Source organism: Oryctolagus cuniculus, chromosome 5 (assembly GCF_964237555.1).
Source record: "Oryctolagus cuniculus chromosome 5, mOryCun1.1, whole genome shotgun sequence".
Lineage (NCBI taxonomy): Eukaryota > Metazoa > Chordata > Mammalia > Lagomorpha > Leporidae > Oryctolagus > Oryctolagus cuniculus.
Genome location: NC_091436.1, coordinates 166637523 through 166663250, shown reverse-complemented (window position 1 = coordinate 166663250; position 25728 = coordinate 166637523). Strand labels below are relative to the sequence as shown.

General features: G+C 53.1%; 1 protein-coding gene and 1 long non-coding RNA gene across 7 annotated transcripts in view; both read right to left on the bottom strand.

The window, feature by feature from the left end:
- The window catches only part of SLC22A23 (solute carrier family 22 member 23), a 169272-nt gene extending 162744 nt beyond the window's left edge, over positions 1 to 6528 (bottom strand). For 2 of the 6 annotated variants that reach the window (XM_070074476.1, XM_070074478.1), the window contains exon 1: positions 5340 to 6526. In XM_070074476.1, coding sequence (XP_069930577.1) covers positions 5340 to 5987 — 648 coding nt within the window. In that variant the 5' untranslated portion in view covers positions 5988 to 6526. Of the gene's footprint in view, positions 1 to 5339 lie in introns of all 6 variants that reach the window. The other 4 variants (XM_002720951.5, XM_070074477.1, XM_008274277.4 and 1 more) reach the window with 3 other exon arrangements.
- Positions 6529 to 7366: 838 nt separating this feature from the next.
- LOC138849724 (uncharacterized) lies at positions 7367 to 8289 on the bottom strand. The gene is made up of 2 exons (XR_011388849.1): positions 7797 to 8289; positions 7367 to 7674 (listed from the first exon to the last, which is right to left on the bottom strand). It is a non-coding gene; the product is annotated as an uncharacterized lncRNA (long non-coding RNA).
- Between the last annotated feature and the right edge of the window lie 17439 nt (positions 8290 to 25728).

Here is a 25728-nt window from a genome sequence, read left to right as displayed (position 1 = left end):
AGCCCGAAACGCAACATCAAACCTGAAAGCCACAGAAGATGAACCACTCAGGTCTATCGAAACCAAAAGTCTCGCATAACAGAAACACCAGAAACAATGCCTAAGACAAACAGCAGACTGGGACAAAGCCGCTGACAGACATTCAACAGGCTCTGTGACCTTCACACATGGAACGCTCCTATAATGCTCCTATAAGGGCAGGCTCTCCGGGCCGGCGCTGTGGCGTGGTGGTAAAGCTGCACCTGTCACACCAGCAGCCCATATCGGAGTGCAGGTTATGAGTCCTGGCTGCTCCATGTCTGATCCAGCTACCCGCTAAGGCGCCTGGGAAAAGCAGCGGAAGAAGGCCCACGCGGGAGACAACGTTGAAGCTCCCAGCTCTGGGCATCTCGGGAAGTGAACCAGAGGATGGAAGATTCCTCTCTGTCTCTCCCCCTAACTCTTTCAAATAAAGAAAATAAACAAAAGAATGCTCTCCACACATCCATACGCATGAATGCAAGGACATGAAGAGACAGCTCAAAGAAAAGGAAACGCGAATGGCTCGAAAACATTCAAAAATTCAGTTAGCCTCCCTGAAAACCAAGCACCAAGTACGATCATGACAAAATGCAAATTCCCCCACATCAGACCCACAAATGCCGAAGGCCGGCCTCCCTGGCCAGGGGGTGAAGTGGGCTACACATTTCTGCAGTTCAAGGGTGCGAGGCTGAGATCTTTCTAGAGAACACGCTAACAGCGGCTAAAATGCAGCCTGTTTTCTCCCTCCCACGTCCAAGAATTTCTTGCACATGTGCGAATGTTCAAGCACGCCAGGGTGTCACCGCCCATTGTGTCTGTCATAGCAAAGGCTTAAAACAAGTCTCAATGCCTTCTTGGTGGTGACTAACAGGCTGCGGCCCAGCCGGGCAACGGAGCCCTCTGCAGACACGACAAAGGGGGAGGGCATTTTTCCCTACTGATACGAGGCCGTCTTCTGTGTAAGTAGAAAGGAAGAACGGTGGATATGATCGATAGGACGCACTGCTATTGGAGAGAAAATATGTAAGATGGAAACACACTTACTGGAAAGATGCAGAAGGGGCTGCAAATTGTCATGGAAGATATGTATTGTGGAGAAGTGACACACGGATTTCATCGTGGTTTTGGCACCAAAATAAACTTATTTTTAAATTCCACTTTCCATGGACTTTTTGAACTCCTTATACAGAAGAAACTGGTAGCCATGGTTTTGCCAAGGGAAACCTTGGGCAGACACCAAGAAATGTTACTTCTGTGTGCTTTCTACGGCGAGCATATGCCCTTTCTATGACAATTCCTAAACATAGACACGCAGCAGACACTATAGACAAGCCACCACTGAGAAGACCCAACGGTAGTCGGTCCAGTGCTAGGAAAAGAGTGTAAGGAATTCTAGCGAATCAGCAAGAATATCACGCATTGAAAATGTTTCTGAAGAGGCTGGCACTGAGGTGTAGTAGGCTCCACTTCCACCTGCAGTGCCGGCATCCCATATGGGCACAGGTTCACGTCCCACCTGCTCCTCTTCTGATCCAGCTCTCTGCTATGGCCTGGGAAAGCAGCAGCAGATGACCTAAGTGCTTGGGCCCCTGCCCCTGTGAGGAAGACCTGGAAGAAGCTCCAGGCTCCTGGCTCTGGATTGGCTCGGCTCCAGCCGTTGCAGCCATTTGGGGAGTGAACCAGTGGATGGAAGACCTCTGTCTCTCCCTCTCTCTGTATCTCTACCTTTTAAATAAATAAAAGCTTTTAATTAAAAAAAAGTTTCTGAAGACTTGGGGACAGTGCTATTTGATACGGTATCAAGAGAAAACAGCAAATTTCATTAAATGAACACTCCGATTAGAAACATAAAAGTGTTTAAGCTCATATGTGTAAAGTATTTCAAAAGGGAAAACTAATTGTTAGGATAACAGAATTGTGGGCTATTTTTTAAAAATAGTACTATTGCAATGATATTGTAACTATTTTTAGTCTTAATTAAATTGTACTGAAGTCAATTTAAATAACTTCTAGCAAAAGGATACAAATTACTTTCCCAAGATATTTAAACCATTTTCAGGATAAAGGTCAAAAATCTTGGTGAATTCATGAGACTATAAGGGGACTTTAAAAGGCTCATGGAAAATGGAAGTCAACCCTAAGTTTATTTTGGCGTACCAACTGCTTAAATCTTGCACAGTGTTTTCATAATACACTTCCTGTACAGTTTTTTGAAGACTCCTTATAGAAGCCTCAGAAGACTCAGATAGACAACAATGCAGCACTTCAAATGCAGGAACACAATGGGGCTTGCGATGGCTGGCTAGAGGGGATTTTTGGCCAAAAATCTTCAGTTCATTCTTTCGAAGCGGTGAGCATTTGAAACCCACAGGATTCTCTGAGAACAATGCAAGGATGAAGTATGCAAATTAGTAAAAGCAAGATTTAATTTGTGCAGCTGTGGTTTTCATTTCTTAAAAAACTTTTTGGCTAAAATTTCAGAAGTTTCTGAGAATTTGGGCTGCACAGATGCGGGAGCAGGTGAATCAGCTCAAGACCTCCCACCCCGGGTTCTCTCTGAGGGAATTTCTCACTTTTCAGGAAGGCACTGACAACAGGTATAAAATAGGAGAAAAAAACCAGACAACAAGAGCCAGCAGGAGGTTGAGTATCTGGCTAAAGGGCCAGTCACCTGCCCTGCTCAAACGCAGGCTGATTTAAAGGCCACCCAACTCGGGTTATGATTCTTCATGGAAGGACATAACATAGGGGAAAATGTCTTGAAAACTCTAAAAGATGACAACACAGAAGCAGGGTATTAGATGACTTTGAAGGCCTGGCGGACTGTGTGATGCAAATTCTTGTACAGATGACAAACACCAAGGTCCATGGCAAAAATCAAACAAGATTCTAACAGGAGTGCGAAAAAAGAAAATCCAAAGCTATGAGATGAAATCTATGTGGTGCAGTGACACATGCCACCAGGACGCCTGGCAGGTGTGCTGGCCCCAGTCGCCGGAGGGCTTCACAGACACGTGTCTAGGGAACAGCCCACGGCATCAACCGCTGGCCCTGCTGCCAGGAGCCTGGTGTCCACACAACCCCTCTTGCGGCTGGGACACACAGGTTACCAAGTGGAGCCGTCGGCAGGGCGGACTCCGTCACAGACGAAAGGACTGAAGAAGGTAAACGCTCATTCTGGGGCACAAGAGGTCCCTGGTGCTGGTACCCTCCGACAGTGAGCCACTTCGGGAGGTCCCCATGCGCCGGTGCCTTCACACGGAGGACGGATGACAGAAGCCTGCGAGCCCTACGAAGCCTTCAAACCACACGGTAATAATGGAGGTCATCACCACCTGGCCTGGCAGCTTCACCTGCATGGGTGTCCAAATAGCAACAGCTAAATGGGAAAGAGGGCGAGAACCGCACCTGGCGGTCCTGAGGCCCCCGGGGCCTCGCCTCGCTCCTGGGGACAGAACAGGTGTACACGGCGGGGAGTGACAGACGCTGGAGGATGCCGTGTCCTGGGGCTCCTCTGCAAGGGACAGGGAGTGGGAGGAGGGGACAGGAGGCAACGTCTTGGAGCCTGAACGTGGCATCTACTGTCAGGGGGCGAAGGAGGCTGGCAGCACCTGGCCCTCAGAAGCCCTGCCCCCATCATGGTATTCATTCCACACCTGTACACCTGAGACGGCATCCGACAGACGCAGCCCGCAGAGGACAAAGTCTGCCTTGGTCCTGGCCGAAGTGTGCCTGGAGCGCGCCTCCCGCCCGGACTGTGAAGGACGTTCCTTATTTAGATCGTACTTGTCCGTGAAAATCAATACGTCCTTTCGACTTTATTGCTTACGAAAATGCTCCTCTAGTGCCTGTCCCCAGGCCTTCGCCCTGAGGCCACCCTGTCAGTGCCACGTCCTGTCAGCGTGCCACCACCATGCACCCCTCAAAAACCTGCCCCACACGTCAATGCTGCCGGTGACCCTAACCCGTGGGAATTCAGAAAAGCGGCTCCGCTGTCCAACCACCCTCCCTGGTCGCTGCCAAGTGCAGGGTGAAGGGCTGGTCCCTGGGTCCCCAAACTCAGGTCGTGAGCTTCAACCCCACTCCAGTTTGCCCATCCTCTGACCCCAGGACACGGCACTGGCCATGGACCCGCGTTCTTCCTCTGCTTTACAAAGGACCCTAAAGTAAGAGAAAATGTTGCCAGGTGTAGCGATTTCAGCAGTCACCTCTCTGACCCTGTCTGTGCTGTGTGGGGTTGGGGGTGCCGGCGGCAGGGAAGCTGAGCCAGAGGATTCCCACAGGACAGCCCCCTCCTGTCCAGGCGAGTCCAAGACTCAAACAATGATGGTGGTGATGATGTAAGAGTTTCATCTTACACATACCGGAGCCACCACGGCTGTTGACTAATACACGTTGGCAAGAAGGGAGAGGATACACACAACCTGGTTAGGATACTCGGCCCCACTCCATCCTCCCAGACAAAGCGTTTCAACCTCAGCCCAGAAAGAGAATTGGGGTGTGTGTGTGTGTAATCTGCATTCACTTTGAAATGCAAATGAAATACTAAAAACACAAAAGGGGCAAAAGACACTAACTGCTTGGAGTACCAAGGGAGGTGTCTATTGTCCATGCTCAGGTCTCTACCTGTGTCCTCCCAGACCAAACACGGGTGCTGCACTTTGCGCAACACGAGCCAGGGAGCTACTCAGCCCACAGCCGCTGCTCTGCAAGCCCAGGGGGCAGCCGCCGGATACCCCTCTGCACCTTGTCCCCACACTCCGAAGTCCCGGGAGAACCCCGGGGGGCACTGGGGAAGGTGGGGCAAGGTCTCCAGCCCGGCGAGCACCGCAGGCTGAGCAGCAGGAAGGGGGCTGGGCTGGCAGCAGCTCTCCCTTCTCCGTAACTTCAGTTCTGTAGAGCCTGCGTCCAAGCCAGGTGCGGGGCGGCTGGGGTCCAGCCCTCAGACCTTGCGGCCTCACCTTCCGTCCGGGTGGGCCGCCCCTGCAGGGTAATGGGGGCCTCCGAATCTCTTCTTGTATTTTCAGGGGAAGGGGCGTGCTTTCCACACGTGCTCTGGGCCGGGAGTTTGGGTGCAAGGCAGGGGAGGCGGCGGTGCCCCCTTAGCGCCCGGGGCTCGGCGTCACCGCGGAGAGCGGCGAGAAGTCCTTCCAGCACCCAAGTCCCCGTCTCGCCCGGGGGGCGGCAGGGAATCCTGTCCAGGCAGGACGCTGGTGCGCACACACGGGCAGCCCTGCAGGGCCTCGGGCTGGGACCTGGGTCTGCAGCGAGACCAGAGGGAGAAAGGACTCGGGAGAAAGGCACCGGCGCGGCCTTACCTTGCTGACCACGTTCTGGGCGAGGCCGGTGCGGATGCCGTAGTCCCACGCGTGGCAGTCGCAATTGGAGGCGTTGTCCGCCTTGTCCGGAGGGGACGGCAGGGGCGGCGTGTCGCCGCCGGGGTCGCTGCCGTTGCCCGTCGCCCCCCAGGCCCCAGTAGAGAAGGTGGTGGGCGCGGGGCTGGTCCAGTTGCCCAGGTCGCCCCAGCGGCCGCCAGCCGCGGCCCCCGCCAGCTCGGAGCCCTTGCCGGCCCCGCGGCACCAGAAGTTGGGCTGGTCCAGGAGGAACGAGTCCGAGAACTGGGTGAAGCCGATGAACAACGCGGGGACCCAGGTGAGCAGCACGAGGGTCCTCTGGTAGCCGCCGCCCAGGCCGCCGAGGAAGGGCAGCACCGACCCGTCGTAGTCCAGCAGCAGCAGACTCGGGGCCGCCGCCGCCGAGCAGCAGCCCGGGTGCGCGCCGCCAGCACCGGGAGGCAGCGGGGGCAGCGGCTGGATCTCCGCGCCGCCGCCGCCAGAGCCCGCGCGCCCCCCGAGGGGCGCCGAGGCCGCCGCGTCTCCCGGCGGCAGGGAGCCGTTCTCCTCGGTCGGGGGCAGCTGCCGCCCGGGCCCGCTGCCCGCCGCCTCGCGCCGCCGGTCTATCGCCATGGCCCGGGCCCGCGGCGCCCGCAGAGGAGGCGCATAGAGCGCGGCCGAGGCTCCTCGGGCGCCCCGGGCAGAGCGCGCCGGGCCGGGCGCCCGCAGCCGCCGCCGCCGCCGCCGCCGCCGAGAAGGGCCCGCGGCTCGGGAGAGAGCGCTCCGCGGCCGCGGCGCGTCAGGCCGCCCCCATGTTCCCCGCCGGAGCCCGCGCCCCGGGCGCTGCGGCCCCGCTCCGGCGCCGGGCAGAGGCCCGCCGGGCCCTCAGCCGCCGCCGCTCATCGGCCCCGCGGCGGCCGAGCCCGCCGCTCTCCGCTGCTCCGCGCCGGCAGCCGAGAGGAGGAGGAGGTGGAGCCGGCGCCGCGCCTGCCCGCGCCCTTGCCGGCGACTCGGGGCCCTGCGGACGGCGGCGGCTGCTGCTCCCCGGCGCCCGGGATGTCTTTCTCGGACTTGGGAGCCTCCCGGAAGCCGCGAGCGCAGGACCCAGCAGCCAGCCAGCCCGGCCAGCCGCGATCCCGGGCTCCGCGAGCCGAGCCGCCTCCTCCTCCTCCTCCCCCGGCCCCGGCCCCGGCCCGCCCCCTCTCCCCCCGCCGAGGTGGAGGTAACCGCGGCACCTGCTGCGCCCGGCTCCTGCGCGCGAGCGCCCCCTCCAGCCGGGACGCGCCGCCGCCGGGACGCGCGCGAGGGGGGCGGGGGAAGCGGGACGCCCCGGGCCCGCCTCGGCCCGAGGATCCCCCGCCGGTCCCCCCGCGCGCGCGTCGCGGCGGGACGCGGGAGGACGAAGCGGCGGCGCGCGCGGCGCAGGGGGCGTGGGCCGGCCGGGGGATCTGGCTGTGGACACGAGCGCGCCTCCCACCCACCCCCGACTGCGAGGGTCTCCGTGACCTCGGCTGGCCTCAGGGGCGTCCGGTTTTCCGCTGCCCGCACCCCATTCCCAGTCGTGAGCCCGGAGGGGTGCAGGTCCCCGGCCTTCGCGGAGCAGGGTCTCGGGGTTGGGGGGCGTCTTGGCCACATCGCCAGGTCGCCTGCGACCGACAGCCGCGGCACCCGCTCCCAAATCGCCATTTCGTTCCCCTGTGCCAAAATACCACGCTGGGTAGGCGCGACGCTGGAAGGACTCATCGCCAGCGCGTTACGGGTGCACCCTGCCAACGCGCCGGGGGATGGCTCCTGCGCCCCCTCCCAGCGGCTCAGGTTCGCGTGCGGACACCCGGGGCACGGGCGCTCGGCCCCGCGCCCGCACACCAGCCCCGGCGGCGCGCCTCGCCTCGCCTCGCCTCTGCGGCCGGGCCCGCGCCGTATCCGTCGCTCCAGCCCTGCGGCAAACGGCGGCGTGAGCTCGCGTCCACCGCACCCGTGAGAATTACGCGGCGTCGCCACGAGGCGGGAACGCTGCATATTCTGAGAAGTTTATTAACGCAGGTCTTAGGCGGAGGAGCCGTTTCTCATTTCTTTGGGCACCCTCCCTCCCCCCAAATGTGAAAGAAATGCTGAAACGCCTTGAGCTCCGCACGCCGCATGCATGCGACCTCGGGTCGTCCCGCGCCCGGCTCAGCTGCACGCTGCAGCGGAATCCTCTGGTTTCACCTGGAGTTCGGCGTCACCGGCGAGGGAACGCAGGCACCTGGGAGAGACCCGCCTGGGAAAGCTGTCGGGGGGCCGGGCCGTGGGGGTGGGGCCGTCGAGGACGTCCCTGCAGCTGGGAAGGGGAGATTAGATAACAATGAGCGGAAGCGGCCCCACAGGCTGCAGGAGACCCCACAGCCTGAGAACTGGACCTCAGAAGAGCCCTCTGCGCCGGCGGCACACAGCATTACGTACGTGGTAGTGGTTTTCTTTCCCAACCTCGGATTTTTTGCTAGCTCCTCCCCGACCCCCCTCCTCGGAGAATGCAATGACGGGTGCTGGTGCCCAAGCCTGCGACAAACACAGTCCGTGCTCAAGGAACCGGGGCCCTAGTGACCAGGGCTGCTGGATTATTGGCAACTCACTCGCAACTTCACCAGTTTTATTCCTGTCCTCCTCTCACGCCGACTCCCCGCAGGTCCGGCTGTCTGTCTCCCTCGTCCCACCCATCGGCTTCTTTTCCTCTGAGTCATTGCAGAACAAGTACTTGTGTTGGCCTTCAGGGTCATTTCAATCAGATAACAACCATTCCGGGGAGCTTTTCAGAGCCCATGTTCAGATTCACTCTGGGGTTCAGCCCTACATTGCAGGGCCCCTGTGGGTTAGGCAAACGACTCCCTGACCAAAGACTGGGTCCAGAGCACAGCCAAACAACTGGCCTTGACCCCAGATCTTAGGACTTGTCTGTTTCAACACACAGCCGGCAGGAGACTGAAAAGATCCTTGCTGGTGTGCATTTTCCCCTGGCCCTGGGAAGGAGTTTCATTGCAAAGCGGTTACTAGTTCTTGTTCCAGGAAGTTGATAAAAATCCTCAGATGGTACATTTCCAGAACTGGGGGACACATTGGGAAACGGTGCGCCCTAAGACTGAAGCTAAAACGGAACCAACATGCAGTGTTTGGGACTTGCTACCCACAACACCCACCTGGGAATTGTAGTTTAAATTACTGATGAGGGGCTTGGTGGTGTGCACAGCGGTTGGGCTGCCCTGTGCAAAGCCAGCATCCCATAGGGGTGCAGGTTTGAGTTCTGGCTGCTCCGCTTCCAATCTGGCTCCCTGCTAATATGCCTGGGAAAGTAACAAAAGATGGCCCAAGTGCTTGGGTCCTCGCCACCCAGGTGGGAGACACAGATGGAGTTCCAGGCTCCCGGCTGTATCCTGTGCCAGCCCGAGCCATTGTGGCCATCTGGGGAGTGAACCAGCAAATGGAAGTGCGCACACTCTCTCTCCCCTCCCTCTTGCCTCTCTTTCTCCCCCTCTCTCTGATTTTCAAATACATAAATCTTTAAATACACATATATAAAAAATACTGATTCGAGATTTCCCTAAATCCATCTTGGATCAATGCCCCCTCCAAACGTAGTAAAGAGGATTAAAATGTAATTAATTTAAAATATGAACACACCACAAGTGACCTCATGATAGGCCCTAAAATAAAAGGAGTGGAGAAGAAGCATTTGGCACTCTGATCACCTCTGGGCTCAGACTGGAGGTCAGGGCTAGACTAGAGAAGCAATCAGACACCTGCCATCAGACTTACTGCATGGGAGTTACATCACCCGTGCTTCTCTTGTTTACAAATTCATTTAGTGCCTCCCACCTCTAGGATGTAAGCACCTTGAGGGATGTGTATCTGGTATTCAGTTGTATTCCTGGTAGCTAAAAAGTGCCTGGCACCTGCAAGATGTCAGTATACATTCCTTGAATAAATGGGTATGCCAAGTGATAGCCACTCAGTGATACTCTGCATTAAGTCCAGACAACTCTGGTTACTTTGATTCTGATCAGTGCCTCAAACATAGTTGCATTCTCCAGCAACATGAGAAATCCAACAACTGGAGGATGACTTTTCTTACCACAAGCTGCAGTGGCAAGTGGGTTAGCTGCCAGCGAGAAGTCCTTGTGGGCAGCTTTGCACTTGCAGGTGGCGACTGGGCAGCCAAATGCAGCTCACCCAGTACACACGATGTTTCAAAGAAATATGGACTACCGATGTTTCAAAATTGAGAGACTGAGCGTGTCCCGAGGGTAGTGTTTTGACTCCTGATTCCCCTTGTTTGCTGGCCCTTGCTTCCTTGGGATACAGAACAGGAGCAGATGTTTTCCTGCCACCCGTGTCCCTCAGGCCCCCAGTGGCACCCGACGTGGAAGCCAGGGTCCTGAGCGTGCTGCTCTCTGTGGAGAGCCCTTTGCTAGCAGGTTAAACCACTTCCTAATCACCAATAGGCTTGATACATTGATTTCCTTGGAGATAACAAGTGAAAAAAAATTTTGGTTTATCTTTGAAATTGATGGAAATCTCATTTTAACTCCTCCACAATTCTGCAGAAGTTAATTCCAAGGAATTGGTGTCAGGGTTAATTAACTTTAAACATGTAACACCAGCCATACTAAATGGATTTCATATGGTGTTGCCTGTATATTCTCATTCTTGATGCTTGGATTATAGAACGCTTTTTCCTTGCCTCGGCCTGATTTCTTCCTTTCATTTTCTGGAGGTGGAAGAAAGCGATATAGATGACTTCCCACTCTCGCTGTGTGTACTTGAATATTATGGATGTCACCCTTTGGCTTTTGGAATGATGAGTCTGACTCTTTAACAAGGAATTTGACATTTACAAAACCCATCATAAATGAAAATGAAAAAGCTACTTTTGTTCAGTGGCAGAAGTAATAAAATTGTCGCGTAATCTGTCCTGAGGAAAGCTACAGGTAATAGTCTGAGAAAATAAAAGGGAGCGTTTGGTCCAGGACAGTTTGTCTTTCCTGATGACGAGGCCAAGTGCAAATAAACACAGAGAAGGTAACACTTCATACAAAAGCTACTGCAGGGCGAATGTGACTGGTACGCTAGTTACTTTCAAAGCTTAGTTACAATTTCACTTTGAACTCTTTGATTGAGTAAACAATTAGGGAGTGAGTGGCCTAACCTTTAGGAACCCACATCCCACATCTTAGTGCTTGGGTTCCCTACCTGGCTCCAGCTTCTGGCTCCAGCTTCCTGCTGGAGCAGTTGGGTCCTTACCATCTACACAGGAGACCTGGATTGAATTCCTGCTCCCAGCCATGGCCTGGCCCAGCCCTGGTCATTTCCAGCACTTGGAGAATGACCCAGGGGATGGGAGCCTCTCTGTTTCTTTGCCTCTCAAAGTATAAATAAATAAATAAATAAATAAATAAATAAAAATTTAAACGGAAAGGTAAAGGAGAAAAAAATATAACATTAATTAACCTAGAGTTTGATGTTAGCTTTTGTTGGCTAAAAACCACAGATGTCACCTTTGCTTTATTGGGCTTAAGAATGTTTTCAAAGCTTATTCTCTCTCTCTTTCTCTCTCTCACACACACACACTACCTCCCAGAATGTCAGGACTTAGCAGGGAGCGCTGCAGGCTTCGTTCCAGCACAGACACGCCCAGTTTTGTGTGGTAAGAGCCACCCCCAAATTTGTGAAGCAGCTTCAGGTTGTGAGAACAGAGAGTCCCCTGCAGATAATAGTCAACAGGGTTTGCGGGAAGAACAATTAACTAACAAAGATTTAGGGACTTTCACGTCCTAAGGGGGGAAAACAAAGCTCTTCAAACAACCCCTCTCCCCTAGCAGATTCTAAACAGAGGTGAAGCCAGCCCCACAGCAGGGTGTTCTGGGTCTCCTTGGAGCCCAGGCTCAGCCTGTCAGAGGGGCTTCCCCGAGTGGGGGGAGCTGGGGAGAAGGCGTCCCACCACAGACCCAGGGCGTGCTTTCCTGGTGGGATGTTGTCACGAAGACCCTGCTGTATCTGAAAGGCTCCTTTCACATCAACCTCTTGTCTTTAGCAAGGCTGATGTGGACTTGCGACTACGAGGCGGTCTGAAGCACTTTTCACGTTTAAAAAATTGACTGCCTGGAGGATGGCCCAAGTGCTTGGGCCCTGCACCCTCGTGGGAGACCAGGAGGAAGCACCTGGCTCCTGGCTTCGGATCAGTGCAGCGCGCCGGCCGTGGCGGCCGTTTGGGGAGTGAACCAATGGAAGGAAGACCTTTCTCTCTCTCTCTCTCTCTCTCTCTCTCTCTCACTGTAACTCTACCTGTCAAATAAATAAAAAAAAAAAATTGACTGCTGATTATTTTTAGTCTAGGCTTTCCATTACAACTTACCATTAAAATTTGTTATTTGAAAGGCAGAGAGAGAGAGAAAGAGAGAGAGAGAGACTCTTTCATCTACTGGTTCACTCCCTAAATGTCTGCAGTGGCCAGAGTTGCGCTGATCCAAAGCCAGGAGCCAGGAGCCAGGAGCTTCTTCCGGGTCTCCCACACAGGTGCAGGGGCCTGAGCACTTGCGCCATTCTTCTGCTTTCCCAGGCCACAGCAGAGAGCTGGATCAGAAGTGGAGCAGCCGGGACTGGAACCTGCGCCCATATGGGATGCCAGCACTGCAGGTGGTGGCTTTACCCGCTATGCCACAGTGTGACCCCACAGCTTTTCTAGGCAAAATGTATGCAAATATGTGGATAGAGCAACTAAAACATTTTCTAAGCAAACAGTATGAAACAATTTTTGAATTTTGAACTTTGAGAAAAAAACACTTTTTCTATTTTTTGAAGGTGATTGATACCCTAGTATCCATGAACACACTAGATCTTGTTTTCTTTTGCTAAATTTTTATTAACCTTTTTATTAATTGAATTTTTATTAATCTGAGTCCCTCCCAGTGGGAGTGGGGAATGGGGTGTGGGGAGTGGTAGGAGCGGGTAGGGCAAGGGGAAGGAATTTAGCTCTGTTGATAAAAGTTCCAGGGCCCCGCATCCTGGATCCCATAGCTGCCCAGGGTTACATGCATCTTAAATTTCAGGTCCTGCCTCTTACAGCAGTCTTGTTCTGGTGGGTGGTATGGGCTACAGCCACATTCTCCAAGTCCCTGATGGTGTCACCATGTTGTGTTTAGTGGAGATGTCTTTTCCCAGACAGTCCTGGCATATAAATAACCTGTGTCGACCGACTGGGCTGGAGCTCCGGTCACCTGGAATCTGTGGTCGCCACAACCCGCTGCCTCCAGCATGAGCCCCAGCCCCCAGATCTTGGTTTGCAATATCATTCTCCACGAAGAGGGGCCAGGGAGCCTTGGAGAAAGGTTGATTCTAGAATGTTTTTCCATAATATGCCTTTTCATGAACTCTTTGAAGAGAGTTCATGTGTGGACTTTAAAAAAGTTTTTTGCACCAAAATAAGTTCATCTTTAAATTCCACGTGCCATGAACCTTTTGAAGTTCTTTTCTATACAAGATGAACCTGGAAGTACTGAACACTAACCCTCCACACACACACACACACACACCACACCACACACCATACACAGAGTTATAGGACTATGTCAGGAATACAGGAGCCAACTATAAGAGTGCTCAGGGACCAAAGCTAGAACAATTAAAGCAATAAAACACAGTTCTGCATGACAAAGCAAAAAACCCTGTGACTCCATATTGATAAAAGTAAATAATTAAATAAATAATGAAAGGGAAGAAGAGACAGTCTTCTTCCATGCATAAGAATTTGAAATGATTCACGTTGGTACTTTGCCCCGGAGGAGGGGAGCCCCTCTTGCTACTTCCTTAAAAGAGCCGAATGTGGGGAAGGAGTGAGACGGCAGAGCAAGCTTGCAGCAGAGACCCCTGGAGAACAGCCCCTCGGCCAGGTGGTCAGGGTCAGCAGCACAGCGAGACGCCGTGTGGGTGGTGTATGCACCTGCAGCGACTTGATGGCCACAGTGCTCTATGCCAGAGACCTTCCTCCTGGAGCCCATAACCCCAGCTGAACCGTGAGGAAGGTATCAGCCAAATCCCATCTCGGGGACCTTTGGCAAAACACGTGAGCAATCCTGGGACCCGTGCAGGTGGCTCAAGACAAGGCGGTCTCAGCCAAGAGAAGTCGGATGGGACGGCAGGGCCAGCTGCACGGGGGTCCAGGTGCAGGCTGGGAGCAGGAGATGGACAGCAGGTGAACACTAAAGACTATGCCAGTTATAAGCTCCCATCAATATCCCGTATCCATATTGGCTCATGAATTGTGACAAATGGACCATATGTGCATCAGATGTAAAGAACAAGGAACCCAGGTGTAAGGTATATGACAACTTTCTGCACCATCTTTGTAGCATTTTCCACAAGCCTAAAGCGATTCTGTAATTCGAAGCTCGCTTTTTGAAAAGGTGATTTAACACTGTTTCAAACATTAATATTTCTTGTCAAGCCCTAAACCAGCAATTTCCCTCTGTAGAGGTTCTGTGATGATATTTGTTAGTCAAGAAAAGATTCCCTGGCTTGGAACTCAAAGCTGGGAGGTGGGGAGCAGGAAAATATAAATAATTGAAAAATAGATCTTAATGCAAGTTTGTTTCAGTAACTGATTTTGAAAAATATTCCAAAGGTTTAAAGGTACCAACGGGGGGTTGGTATTATGGTGCAGTGGGCTAAGCTGCTACTTGCAATTCTGGCATCCCATTTCAGAGCAAAGATTTGAGTCTCTGCTCTGTTTCCAATCCAGCTTCCTGCTAATGTGCCTGGGAAAGCAGCAGAAGATGGCCCAAGTGCTTGGGACCCGGCACCCATGGGGGAGACCCGGAGGAAGCTCCCAGCTTTGGCCTGGCCCAGTCCTGGCTGTTGCTGCCATTTGGGGACTAAACCTGCAGATGGAAGATTCTCTCTCTCTCTCTCTCTCTCTCTCTCTCTCTCTTTCATTTTCTCTCTCTCTCTGCCTGTCAGTTAAGTAAATCTTAAAAAAAAAAAAAAAAAGAGAAGATACCCACAGAAGCAAAACTGTTGGCTGCGACCCCAGAGCTGGTCTAGGAAACCAGCATGGTGGAGGGGGCCTCACACCCGTCTCGGGGACGTGACTTTGGCGTTCTGTAAACTCCCTTGATCATTTGTGTTTCCATTTCCATCACAGTTCTGCAGGGACCTAGAGACAGATGCACTTCCACCAAGTTCTCCCTTCTTAGAGCATTTTCTCATGCTGTGTTCAGGTCCTTAACCGAGTCCAATTCTTTAACAGTGCACCTGCAGGGGGTCTGTAAAATACAGCTGTATGGAATAACCAGCTCGCTCGGAGACGATGTAACACAGTGGGCTGGAGCCTCCAGGTCAATGGTTTTTCACAGTCTTTTTGTCAGGCAGAAAAGGCTGGGAATATAATCTAAGGGCATTCAAGCAAACCTCTATCTTCTAGCATAGGTCCCTAATGGACAGGGCTCCTGATTGAAGTCTCTGCAGTCCCACTGCCTGTCACAGGCCCAGGCTCTCAGTAAGCATTTGCTGAATGAATGAGCCGAGGGAGGATGAGATGAGGTTTTGCCAGGGGAGAAGCAGGAACAGTATCTTTCAAGTCCAGGGAGCAGCAGAATGAGAATGGATCCTCGAGCTAGATGGTACATGGCACTTTAAATGGATGGCACAATTCTCAGTCAACAGAATGAGTTTTAAAAGGAAGTTAAGAAAACCCTAGGGGAATGTCACATCTTTAAGGTTTTTTTTATATATTTTTAAGGTAAAATTTCCATACTTTTTTTATATTTATTTGAAAGGCAGAGTTACAGAGGCAGAGAGAGGTCTTCCATCTTCTGGTTCACTCCCCAAATGGCCACAACGGCAAGAGTTGAGCCGATCCGAAGCTTCTTCCAGGTCTCCCATGTGGTTGCAGGGGCCCAAGCCCTTGGGCCATCTTCTGCTGCTTTCCCAGGCACATTAGCAGGGAGCTGGATCTGAAGTGGAGCAGCTGGTACTAGAACCAGTGCCTATATGGGATGCCGGCACTTCAGGCAGCAGCTGTACCCGTATGCCACAGTGCTGGCCCCAATTTCCATATATTTAATTAATTAATTAATTAATTAATTTGAGAGGTAGAGACAGAGAGCCCTCATCCACTGGTTTACTCTCCAAGTGCCTGCAAAGACAGCCAGCTGAGACTGAAGTTGGGAGCTGGGAATTCAATCCAGGTCAACCCCGTGAGTAGCAGGGACCCAATCATTTGAGGTGTCACCACTGTCTCCTCCTTACTCAGGAAATCCCAATTCAGGGTGGGGTTCTAGGGACTGAAGCTAAAGTCAATGAAGATTTTGAAAGCCCCAAGAGAGACTTCGCAGGATGACCGGGGGAAGTAGGACATGCAAAATCAGACCTCCCGAATTTTTGCCCAGGCTGCACCATCTTCTGATTGGGTGGTCTTGAGTAAGTCACAATACTTTTTTCAAGGCTTGACTTCTTCATCTGTGAAGTGGGAATACCCATCACCTGCTTTACTACCCATCACACGCGTTTAGCTGAGGGTCCTAAGATGATGAGAACAAAGAGGGACTGCAACTGTGAACGGCTATAAGGTACACACCCCTTCCCCAAAGTGTGTGTGCTGCAGATACGTACATTTTTATCTGGGGTGTTTGCACATATATGATGAGATATCTTGGGAATGGGACCCAGGTCTAAGCATGAAATTCCTGTATGTTTCTCGTGCACCTTACACACATAGCCTGAAGGTAATTTTATAGCTTTTTTAACTGTGTGAAGCCAGGTTTCATTTGTAGAACTTTATTTATTTATTTTTATTTATATATTTATTATTATTATTATTATTATTTTTGACAGGCAGAGTGGACAGTGAGAGAGAGAGACAGAGAGAAAGGTCTTCCTTTTGCCATTGGTTCACCCTCCAATGGCCGCCGCGGCCGGCGCACCGCGCTGATCCGATGGCAGGAGCCAGGAGCCAGGTGCTTTTCCTGGTCTCCCATGGGGTGCAGGGCCCAAGCACCTGGGCCATCCTCCACTGCACTCCCTGGCCACAGCAGAGAGCTAGCCTGGAAGAGGGGCAACCAGGACAGAATCCGGCGCCCCAACCGGGACTAGAACCTGGTGTGCCGGCGCCGCTAGGCGGAGGATTAGCCTAGTGAGCCGCGGCGCCGGCCAGAACTTTTTTTTTTTTACTTGTGACACCATGCTGGAGGTCGAGAGTTTTCACATTTTGGAGCATTTCTGTGTTTGGATTTTCATTTAGGGTTGTCTGACCCGTACACTAAATATTCAGTATGAGTGAGGCGCAGCCGAAGTGGCCGTCTGGCCCCCAACCACGGACACAGGCTGTCTGTACGTGACCTTGTCTGATTCCCCGTCATCCAGTATCCATCAAATGGAAAAACGAGGCGGGAATCCCCAGCAGACCTTTCATTCCATTAGCTCTGTTAAATAATTCTGCAGTGGGGTCAGAAGGACCCGGGGCAGGAGTTCCCTGCCTGTGGTCAGACTTCCTGGTAGCCAACATTTGCCGCAGCCGGAGTGGAGGACTGGCCGCCCTTGGGCAGCGCCTCGCCCACCCCCGAGAGCCCCCACAAAGAGCTAGCTGCCCCATTCCTTGTTCCTGTCTCTCCAGATGCCCGCCTTCCGTGAACACACCACTCTGGATCTCTGACAGAGCGCGAAGCCTGCCCCGGCCCCGCTCCTCTTACTGGGCATGGCCACTGTTCTCTGAGGCCACGGATGGCCTCACCTCCGGCACCTAGGAAGGAAGCGCCAGCACGCTGGTTTGGAGACAAGGACAGCAAGCATGAAAAGCATTCAGTAATGTGCGCTAGGTCGCAGGTATCAGAACCGGAAGCCCAAGTGGAAACTCAGATCTGCCTCCCGCCAGCGTTCAGACGGCTCGGCCACCCTCCCTGGCTGATGGGAGCTCTGCCAAGCAGGGCACCCCCCACCCTGGTCTTTGTGATGGGGTCAGGCAAGGGTCTGTTGCCACAGCTTTCTCTCCCACCTCTTAGCACAGTGGCAGCTGGGGACTTTCTTCACCCACACCCTGGCCCCTGGTACTGACTCCTCTGCCCTCACACCGTGACCTTGGGGGAATCCTGAATTGCTTCCCTCCAGGCCACATCCACTCCCAGCTCCCCAGACCACTCTTGTCACCCCGTGCCCTCCTTGGTGACGTCTCTGAGCCCATAAGCTCTCTGGGACTCACTGACCTAGGCATGGGCTTGTTTTGAGCATTAACCCTTACCAATTAACCCTTGCCAATGTGGTTCTTCTTAGAGAGTCGCCTGCCTGCCTTTTGGTGTGGCTTCACACGGGCCTTCCTCCTGCCCAGGCCGCCAAGTGCGTCCTCACTGTGGGAGACTCCCCGAGAATCTCCCCGTTGGAAAGAGAACTCCCCAGAGGCTCCAGTTGTTGGCTTCCGTCTCTCACCTCCCATTTGTCTCTCATCAACTTCGAGGCCACTTAGGGATCCACCGCCTGGACCTGGTGCCTGGAGATCCTGGGGGGAGCTTCCAGCAGAGAGAATCGCACACAGCACAACACACTCTCTGGTCGGGTGCTCTGCTTTCTGCTTTTTCCCACCTGGCTCGTTCTGAGATGACCTTCATGCCTCACATCTGATAGGACTTTTGCATATAGACATAGATTTTTATTTTTTTATTTTATTTATTTTTTGACAGGCAGAGTGGACAGTGAGAGAGAGAGACAGAAAGGTCTTCCTTTGCCGTTGTCAGGAGCCAGGTACTTATCCTGGCCTCCCATGGGGTGCAGGGCCCAAGCACCTGGGCCATCCTCCACTGCACTCCCGGGCCACAGCAGAGAGCTGGCCTGGAAGAGGGTCAACCAGAACAGAATCCGGTGCCCCGACCGGGACTAGAACCCAGTGTGCCGGCGCCACAGGCGGAGGATTAGCCTAGTGAGCCGCGGTGCCGGCCCGACATAGATTTTTTAAAAATATTTATTTATTTAATTTGAGAGGTAGAGTTACAGACAGAGAGAGGGAGAAACACACAGAGAGATCTTTCATCCACTGGTTCACTCCCCAAATGGTCACAGTGGCCAGAGCTGAACCAATCCAAAGCCAGGAACTTCTTCGGGAAGACTTGGGCCATCTTCCACTGCTTTCCCAGGCCTTAGCAGGGAGCTTGATCATAAGTGGAGCAGCTGGGACTTGAACTGGCGCCTCCAGTGGAGGCGTAGCCTGCTGTGCCACAACATTGCCTGGATACAGATGTTTTGAACATGCAGACCTTGAACTTGGACACACGCATTTCTCTCCTGCTCAACAGAGGGCAAGAAACGGATGAAAAAGGTGTCTCTCTGCCCCCCTTCCCTGTGGTTGCATGTGGAGTCCAGAGTATGCGCTTTCGAGTATTCTCAAGGCGAGAACGTGTGTGTGCTATTGGCCGGAAGACACACAACTAAAAGTCAGAACCAGCTGTGGAGACTAAGCAGAGGAATGCCATCTGGAGACTCAAACCCCCTTAGTCTCCTCTGGGACACAGAGAGCGCCCAGGGGGCTGGGAACCTCACCCTGCCGGCCAGGCAGCAAGAGACCAGGCCTGTGACCTTGACACAGCTTGCTGCCCTCCAGACACTCAGCGCCACTGCCCTCTCGACACTGGCTGAGAGTTTACCCTTCTCACGGCCACGGAAGGAGACTGACAACGCTCCAACCCTAAGAGGAGTTGGGGCAGAATTTACATCACCCCCTGCCTCGTGTCGCCTCTGGAGGGCTCTGGCTCCGCCAGGCCAGGCTTTCTTGGGTGCTAAGATAAAAGCCTTAGGGGGCGAGTCCAAGCAGTGTCCTGTTCCTCTGGGGCTTTCTCTCCTCTACTTTTTCTTCCTCTCCCCACTTCAAAGGAGCAAACACGTGACGAGTGTGGGGTTTAGGTTCCTACCTAATTAGTTCTCAGGGTGTGCAATGCTGTTGGTCCAGATTTGGCAAGATCCTGCACAAACACGCCTTTTCATGGGCTGCCAGGAGCCTGCAAACCAGCCACTTAGGGGCACCGGCAGGGCCCCCTCTGCTCTCTGAGTCCCCTGGTCCTCCCGTATTCTGGTGGTGCCTGCCCTGGAATTCAGTCTCTCCTTTTGAAGTTTTCTGTTGCTAAGAGAGGTTGTTTTGCATTAAACTCAAGTGTGAACTCACCCTAAGGAAGGCCTTTAAGTAGCTTTGCAAGTAGCCACTTGTCCTTGTGCCTGGGGCCAGTGGTGGCCAAGCAGAAGGGTAGGGAGGCCTGGGGAGGCCACTGTTGAGCTCACTCCCCTTGCATTGGTGCAGCCTGCCTGGCTCCCTTCCAAGACAGCAAGAAATTAATAATGGCTCCTTTTCTCCCACATGTGTGTTTTTTTCAGTGAAAGAAAGGAAAGAAGCTAAACGGAGCCTCCGTGCACCTAGTGCGAGGCCCTCATTTTCAGGGAGAGGAAACTGAGGCCTGGGGGAAATGGAACCCTCGGAGCTAAACCCAAGACTTCATTAGAGGCTGGTCGGTGCCGTGGCTCACTAGACTATGGCACTGGTACTCCAGGTTCTAGTCCCGGTCGGGGCGCCGGATTCTGTCCCGGTTGCCCCTCTTCCAGGCCAGCTCTCTGCTGTGGCCCGGGAGGGCAGTGGAGGATGGCCCACGTGCTTGGGCCCTGCACCCCATGGGAGACCAGGAGAAGTACCTGGCTCCTGGCTTTGGATCAGCACGGTGCGCCGGCCACAGCGCGCCAGCCATGGCAGCCATTGGAGGGTGAACCAACAGTAAAGGAAGACTTGCTCTGTCTCTGTCTCTCTCTCATCTCTCTCACTGTCCACTCTGCCTGTCAAAAAAAAAAAAAAAAAGTTTTCTGTGCCACTTCCCGAGCTGTGCAGTTTGGGTGGGGCTCCGTGTGATCACACACAAACGCTAGATCCACTCGGTCCCTCTCCCACGTCATCTCTCTAGAAGCAAATAACCCCAATGTTTTAAGACGGGTTTCCTCTGAGTCTCCGTGAGACGTTCAAGATGGGTTTGAACTCTCATGTAGGCAGCATTATCATTAGCTGCTGGTGTTAGTCCTGTTAACCTTCACGGAGGTTATCCAATCATAGTACCTGACACCTGGCATAGTGCAATGAATGTTTTATGAGTGAATGAGAATTCACATTTTTTAGACACTAGGAAGGCTGTTGCGCACACCAAACGTGTTTATCTGGTTTCTGATTCTGGAGCGCTTCAATACCTGAAAATGAATTGCTGGTCTCTTTCCGTTCTAATACAAATTCACTTATAAATTCTCAGCACCGCTGAAGAACATGGATGCTGAACCTTTGCAGCGAAGTGCGACTTTGTTTCTTAATGACATCTGAAACCCCGATGTAAACAATGTCTCCACTTCAGGAATTCCTAATCTTTCAAGAGGTCTTGGCTCCTTTGAAAACCTAGTGGGAGGAGTGGGCCCTCTCCCGCAGATCGGCATTCCTGGGATATCATTTCAGCATTCATAACCCCCAAGCAGAGCACGCCTGCCCTGAGGTCAAGGAGTCTAGCAGAATCCCCTCCCCTGGACTCTGGGAGTTTTCCACTGTGGACGGTGGACGTCCTTACCCTGCGATGCCTTTGGAGGTGGACCTCCCTTCCTCTTACTGCCAGTAATCAGGGCCACCTTAACACTCTCCGCAGGGGGAGTTGGTGGAGTAAGAGCTTTTGGATTAGTTCCACCCTTTCCACCTCTAGATGTGAGAGACTGGAAGTTACCTCCAGAATCAACACGTAGCAGCCAGGGGTAATTTTGGGGGGGAGGTGTGTGGTTCTGCCATCCTGAGTTACCCGCACCACACAATATCTCATCAAATAGATTGTTTTCCCCCTTCGAGATCTGTAAAAATGGTCTTAGTAGCAGTTAAAACAGCTGTGGAACTATTTTATTCTATTTATAAGCACAAACTCCCACATGGTTTTACATATACTAAACAAGTACCAATAAATAAATATCATAGGACAAGGATCACAACAATTTAGTTTAATCATCTTTTTTTTAATGAATTCTTTTTTTTTTTTTTTTTTTTACAGGCAGAGTGGACAGTGAGAGAGAGAGACAGAGAGAAAGGTCTTCCTTTGCCATTGGTTCAGCCTCCAATGGCTGCCGTGCTACGGCTGGTGCACCGCGCTGATCCAAAGGCAGGAGCCAGGTGCTTCTCCTGGTCTCCCATGGGGTGCAGGGCCCAAGCACTTGGGCCATCCTCCACTGCACTCCCGGGCCACAGCAGAGAGCTGGCCTGGAAGAGAGGCAACCGGGACAGAATCTGGTGCCCCAACCGGGACTAGAACCCAGTGTGCCAGAGCTGCAAGTCGGAGGATTAGCCTAGTGAGCCATGGCGCATGCCTTAATCATCTTTTTTTTTTTTTAATGGTCTATTTATTTATTTGAAAGGCACAGTTAGAGAGAGAGAAGAGAGGAGGACAGAGCTCTTCCATCTGCTGGTTCATCCCTCAAATGGTCGCAACAGTTGGCCAAGGCCAAGGGCAAGGAACTCCATCCAGGTCTTCCATGTGGGTGGCAGAGGCCCAAATACTTGGGCCATCTTCCACTGCTTTCCCAGGCACATTAGCAGGAAGGTGAACCCGTGCTCCCACGGGACGCTGGTGCTGCAGGCAGAGGCTTTACCCGCTGCGCTACAGCACCAGCCCCTCGTTTAACAGCCTTAAGTTCTTTCTGCTTACGATTCTAGAATCAGGCAACTCTCATCCCATAACCTGGAATAAATGGTCTGATGAGCCTAAAGGAAGAGTCTGGTTTTATAGACAGGGAGGGGCAGAAGAAAGCAAGAACAAAATAGAAGTCCAAGCAGCGGATCGGTCATCCCGAAGTTACTTTCCTTACAGGCAGGAGCAAGGAGACAGAATGTTAGAAACATAATTGATTGCTTAACAGCAGGTTACTCCAGGTTACTTACTTCATGGAAGGATTAAAGTAGGGAGAACTCATTATCATAACAGTGAAAACCGGCTGTGGGGGAAGTTTGGCTGTTATCTCTGTCAACTGGATTTGTTGGAAGGTTAGATAAACAGCTTCCTGTTGGGGACTCGAGCTGAGTGAATGCCTCCATTTTGATTTCACCCGGTTTGGTGGGGGCCCAGCACAGAAGCTTAGTCGGAGACAATTGCCTTCTGTTACTATTATTCAACACGGGGTGGAGGCGGGGAAGCGGCAAGAATTAAGAGGTGGGAGGAGCCTTCTGTGTCTGGTGATGTCAGAAGCCTTTGTCATGAGGTCACATCTCCCCAACGTCTCTTGCCTAAAAAAAAAAAAAAGCCCAACACCCACATCTCCCTACCCCCCACAGGAAAGCCACCACCAGCAAGCAGTAGGCGCTCCCCATCTCTGAAGCCGTCACTTTCAGGTCACCACTTGTAACTTATCAAGGCCTTTCCCTTGGTGCTAGTCTAGCATTTTAACTCTGTCGCCAGAAGAGAGAAGAGTCAGCCCGGGGTACCTTCCTGCCTGGGCCCTGCAGCCCGCGCCCTGCAGAGCCCCTGCCTCGCGCCCGCACCCAGGCCAGCTACTCACGCCTGCTTTGGCGTGTCTGGAACGGAGCTGAGTCATAGGAGCTGCCTGTTACTGCCTTCTTTCTGGAACTCTCGGGCGTTTGCGCAATGACCCCTGGGGCCATGAGGAAGTCTCTCCCAGACTGTTGGCTGTTGAGGTCACTGCACGAGTGAAAAAAGCCTTAGCAATGTTGACATGTAGCCCAGTTTGCCAGTCTTCTGCTTTTGTGGATGATGTGGGATTTTGTGTGTGATAGGGCTCAGGTGAGAATGCATTCAACCTTGTGGGTGAACTCAGCTGCTGTTTCCTTAAACTAGTTTCCTCATGCAGGTGCGGTCTTGTTTCACCGCCGTGTCTTTGAAGGACTGGCCAGTTCTTGTTAGAAGTAGTCTCGGTGCTGTTTCATTTCATTTCTTTCTTTTTTTTTTTGACAGGCAGAGTGGACAGTGAGAGAGAGAGAGACAGAGGGAAAGGTCTTCTTTTTCCATTGGTTCACCCCCTCAATGGCCACTGTGGCCGGCGCACTGCGCTAATCCAAAGCCAGGAGCAAGGTACTTCTCCAAGCACTTGGGCCATCCTCCACTGCACTCCCTGGCCACAGCAGAGAGCTGGCCTGGAAGAGGGGCAACCGGGACAGAATCCGGCGCCCCAACCAGGACTAGAACCCGGTGTGCCGGCGCCGCAAGGCGGAGGATTAGCCTAGTGAGCCGCGGCGCCAGCCTGTTTCATTTCTTAATCTCCTGATTCTTAAGTGCGTTGCCTACTCCTGGGGTCTCTGGTCCTCACTATGGTTGGAAGGCTCACGGCCCCCCTTGGAATTCTCTCAAAGGACTCACCGTGACAGGAGCGGGCTCACTCCCGCAGCAGAACGCCTCCTACTTGCTGCGCTGCCTTCCCTAGGCCGCGGCACAGTTGGCGGCCAACCATTGTGTCCTTTTCATTTGTTCTGTTGCTGCACAGACCACCCACCCCCCAAGGCACAGCTGGAGCCCTCTGTGAATCCCTCACACGCAGAAACACCATCGCCTTGTTCCCGGAGAACCGCAGGGTCCTTGTCTTCGCGCAAGAAAGAATTCAGGCGTGAGACAGAGAGTAGGTAGAAAGCAAATAGCAAGGTTTATTAGGGCAGGGACATCCGTAAGAATGGATGGGCACCTCTCCAGACAGAACCTGGGAGAGAGTGCCCAGTCGCTCAGACTGGGGAGGAGTGAGGTTACGTGGTTGAGTGGAATACACCTGGGCAGGCCAGGCAGGCGGCTCAGCAGAGAGGCAGAGGGCTGAGCACGCCATCCGGTACAGGCCTGGGGTTTTTAAGGGGATGGGTCTTGCCTTCCTGCTTCTTCTCCTCCTGGAACAAAGGACTTTTTGGATGTAAATATGAAAAATTCCTTTCTGAGTTTTCCCCCTGAAGTTATCAGACAGGGGGAAGCCTGGCTGGCGCCACCTGCCCGGTTAGAGGAAGGATGGTTATCAGGTAGAAGGGGTAGGGCGTTTGATGTGCAGATACTGGGCTGCCCCTGGAAGGTTATCGGGATGACTCTGAGATGCAGATACTGGACATAGATGTCTCCTTAGGCCTTTGTCACACACATATAAGCTCAGACCTGACTTCCCACCTAACAGCGTCTGTAGGCAGCTTCTCTTCCCATTCCTTGTGTGAGGCAGGATCTCCAGAGGTGTTAAGAGTTTGGCTTCAGATGGGAGGTACTGGTGGAGAGAACTAAATGTTTGAACGGCAGAGCTAGCATAGCGAGGTTTCTTCAGGCCACCGGTCCTCTGAGGTTGTCCACCTCCTGTTCTCTTGTGCACCCGACTCTTGGGGGCCTAGAGCCTGCCTCTTCCTTTCCTCCATCAGAGGGCATTGCTCTTCCCAATGGAAACACATCTGGTCCCTCCGGTGTGCCGTCATCCAACCCTCTCGGGTCGGTGCCCCTCATTTGGGGCTGGAGATCGTTGGCTCCAGTCTGACCATTACTCTGGTGGCTTTGGCATTTATTTGACTGGCCCAGAGAATGTTCTGACTTCTCAGTTCCTTCACTTCCTCAGCTCCAGTGAACTTTCCCCCACCACCACAGCCCTGACTGCATGAGTCACCTTGGGCCGCCGTGACAAAGCCCTGAGCGTTGGCTTGGAAACCAATGACCTTCTTCCCAGTTCTGGAGGTTGGATCAGGGTCCCATCCTGTTGGGTTCTGATGAGAGATTACTCCGTGGTCGCAGGTGGCTGCTTTCTCTCTGTGTCCTCAAATACTGGGGGAGGGAAGAGGACTCTCTCATCTACCTGTTACAAGGGAAAATGCTGTTCCGTCAGAGCCACACCTTGCACCCTCATGTAACCTAATTACCTCCCAAAGACCTTATACTCAGATCCAGTCATGTTGGAGGTTAGGACTTTAACATAAGCACTTGTGGGACTCTACCCCCTGCCACTCACTCTCTATTCATGTCCTTTTATATTTTTATTTTTTTAGATTTATTTATTTATTTGAAAGAGTTACACAGAGAGAGGAGAGAAGAGGCAGAGAGAGAGGTCTTCCATCTGCTGGTTCACTGCCCAATTGGCTGCAATGGCTGGAGCTGCGCCGATCTGAAGCCAGGAGCCAGTAGCTTCTTCCGGGTCTCCCATGTGGGTGCAGGGGCCCAACAATTTGGGCCATCTTCTACTGCTTTCCCAGGCCACAGCAGAGAGCTGGATCAGAAGTGGAGCAGCCAGGTCTTCAACCAGCGCCCATATGGGATGCCAGCGCTTCAGGCCAGGGCGCTTCAGGCCAGGGCATTATCTCACTGTGCCACAGCACCAGCCCCCATTCATGTCCTTAACTCAGGCAAAATACATTCATTCT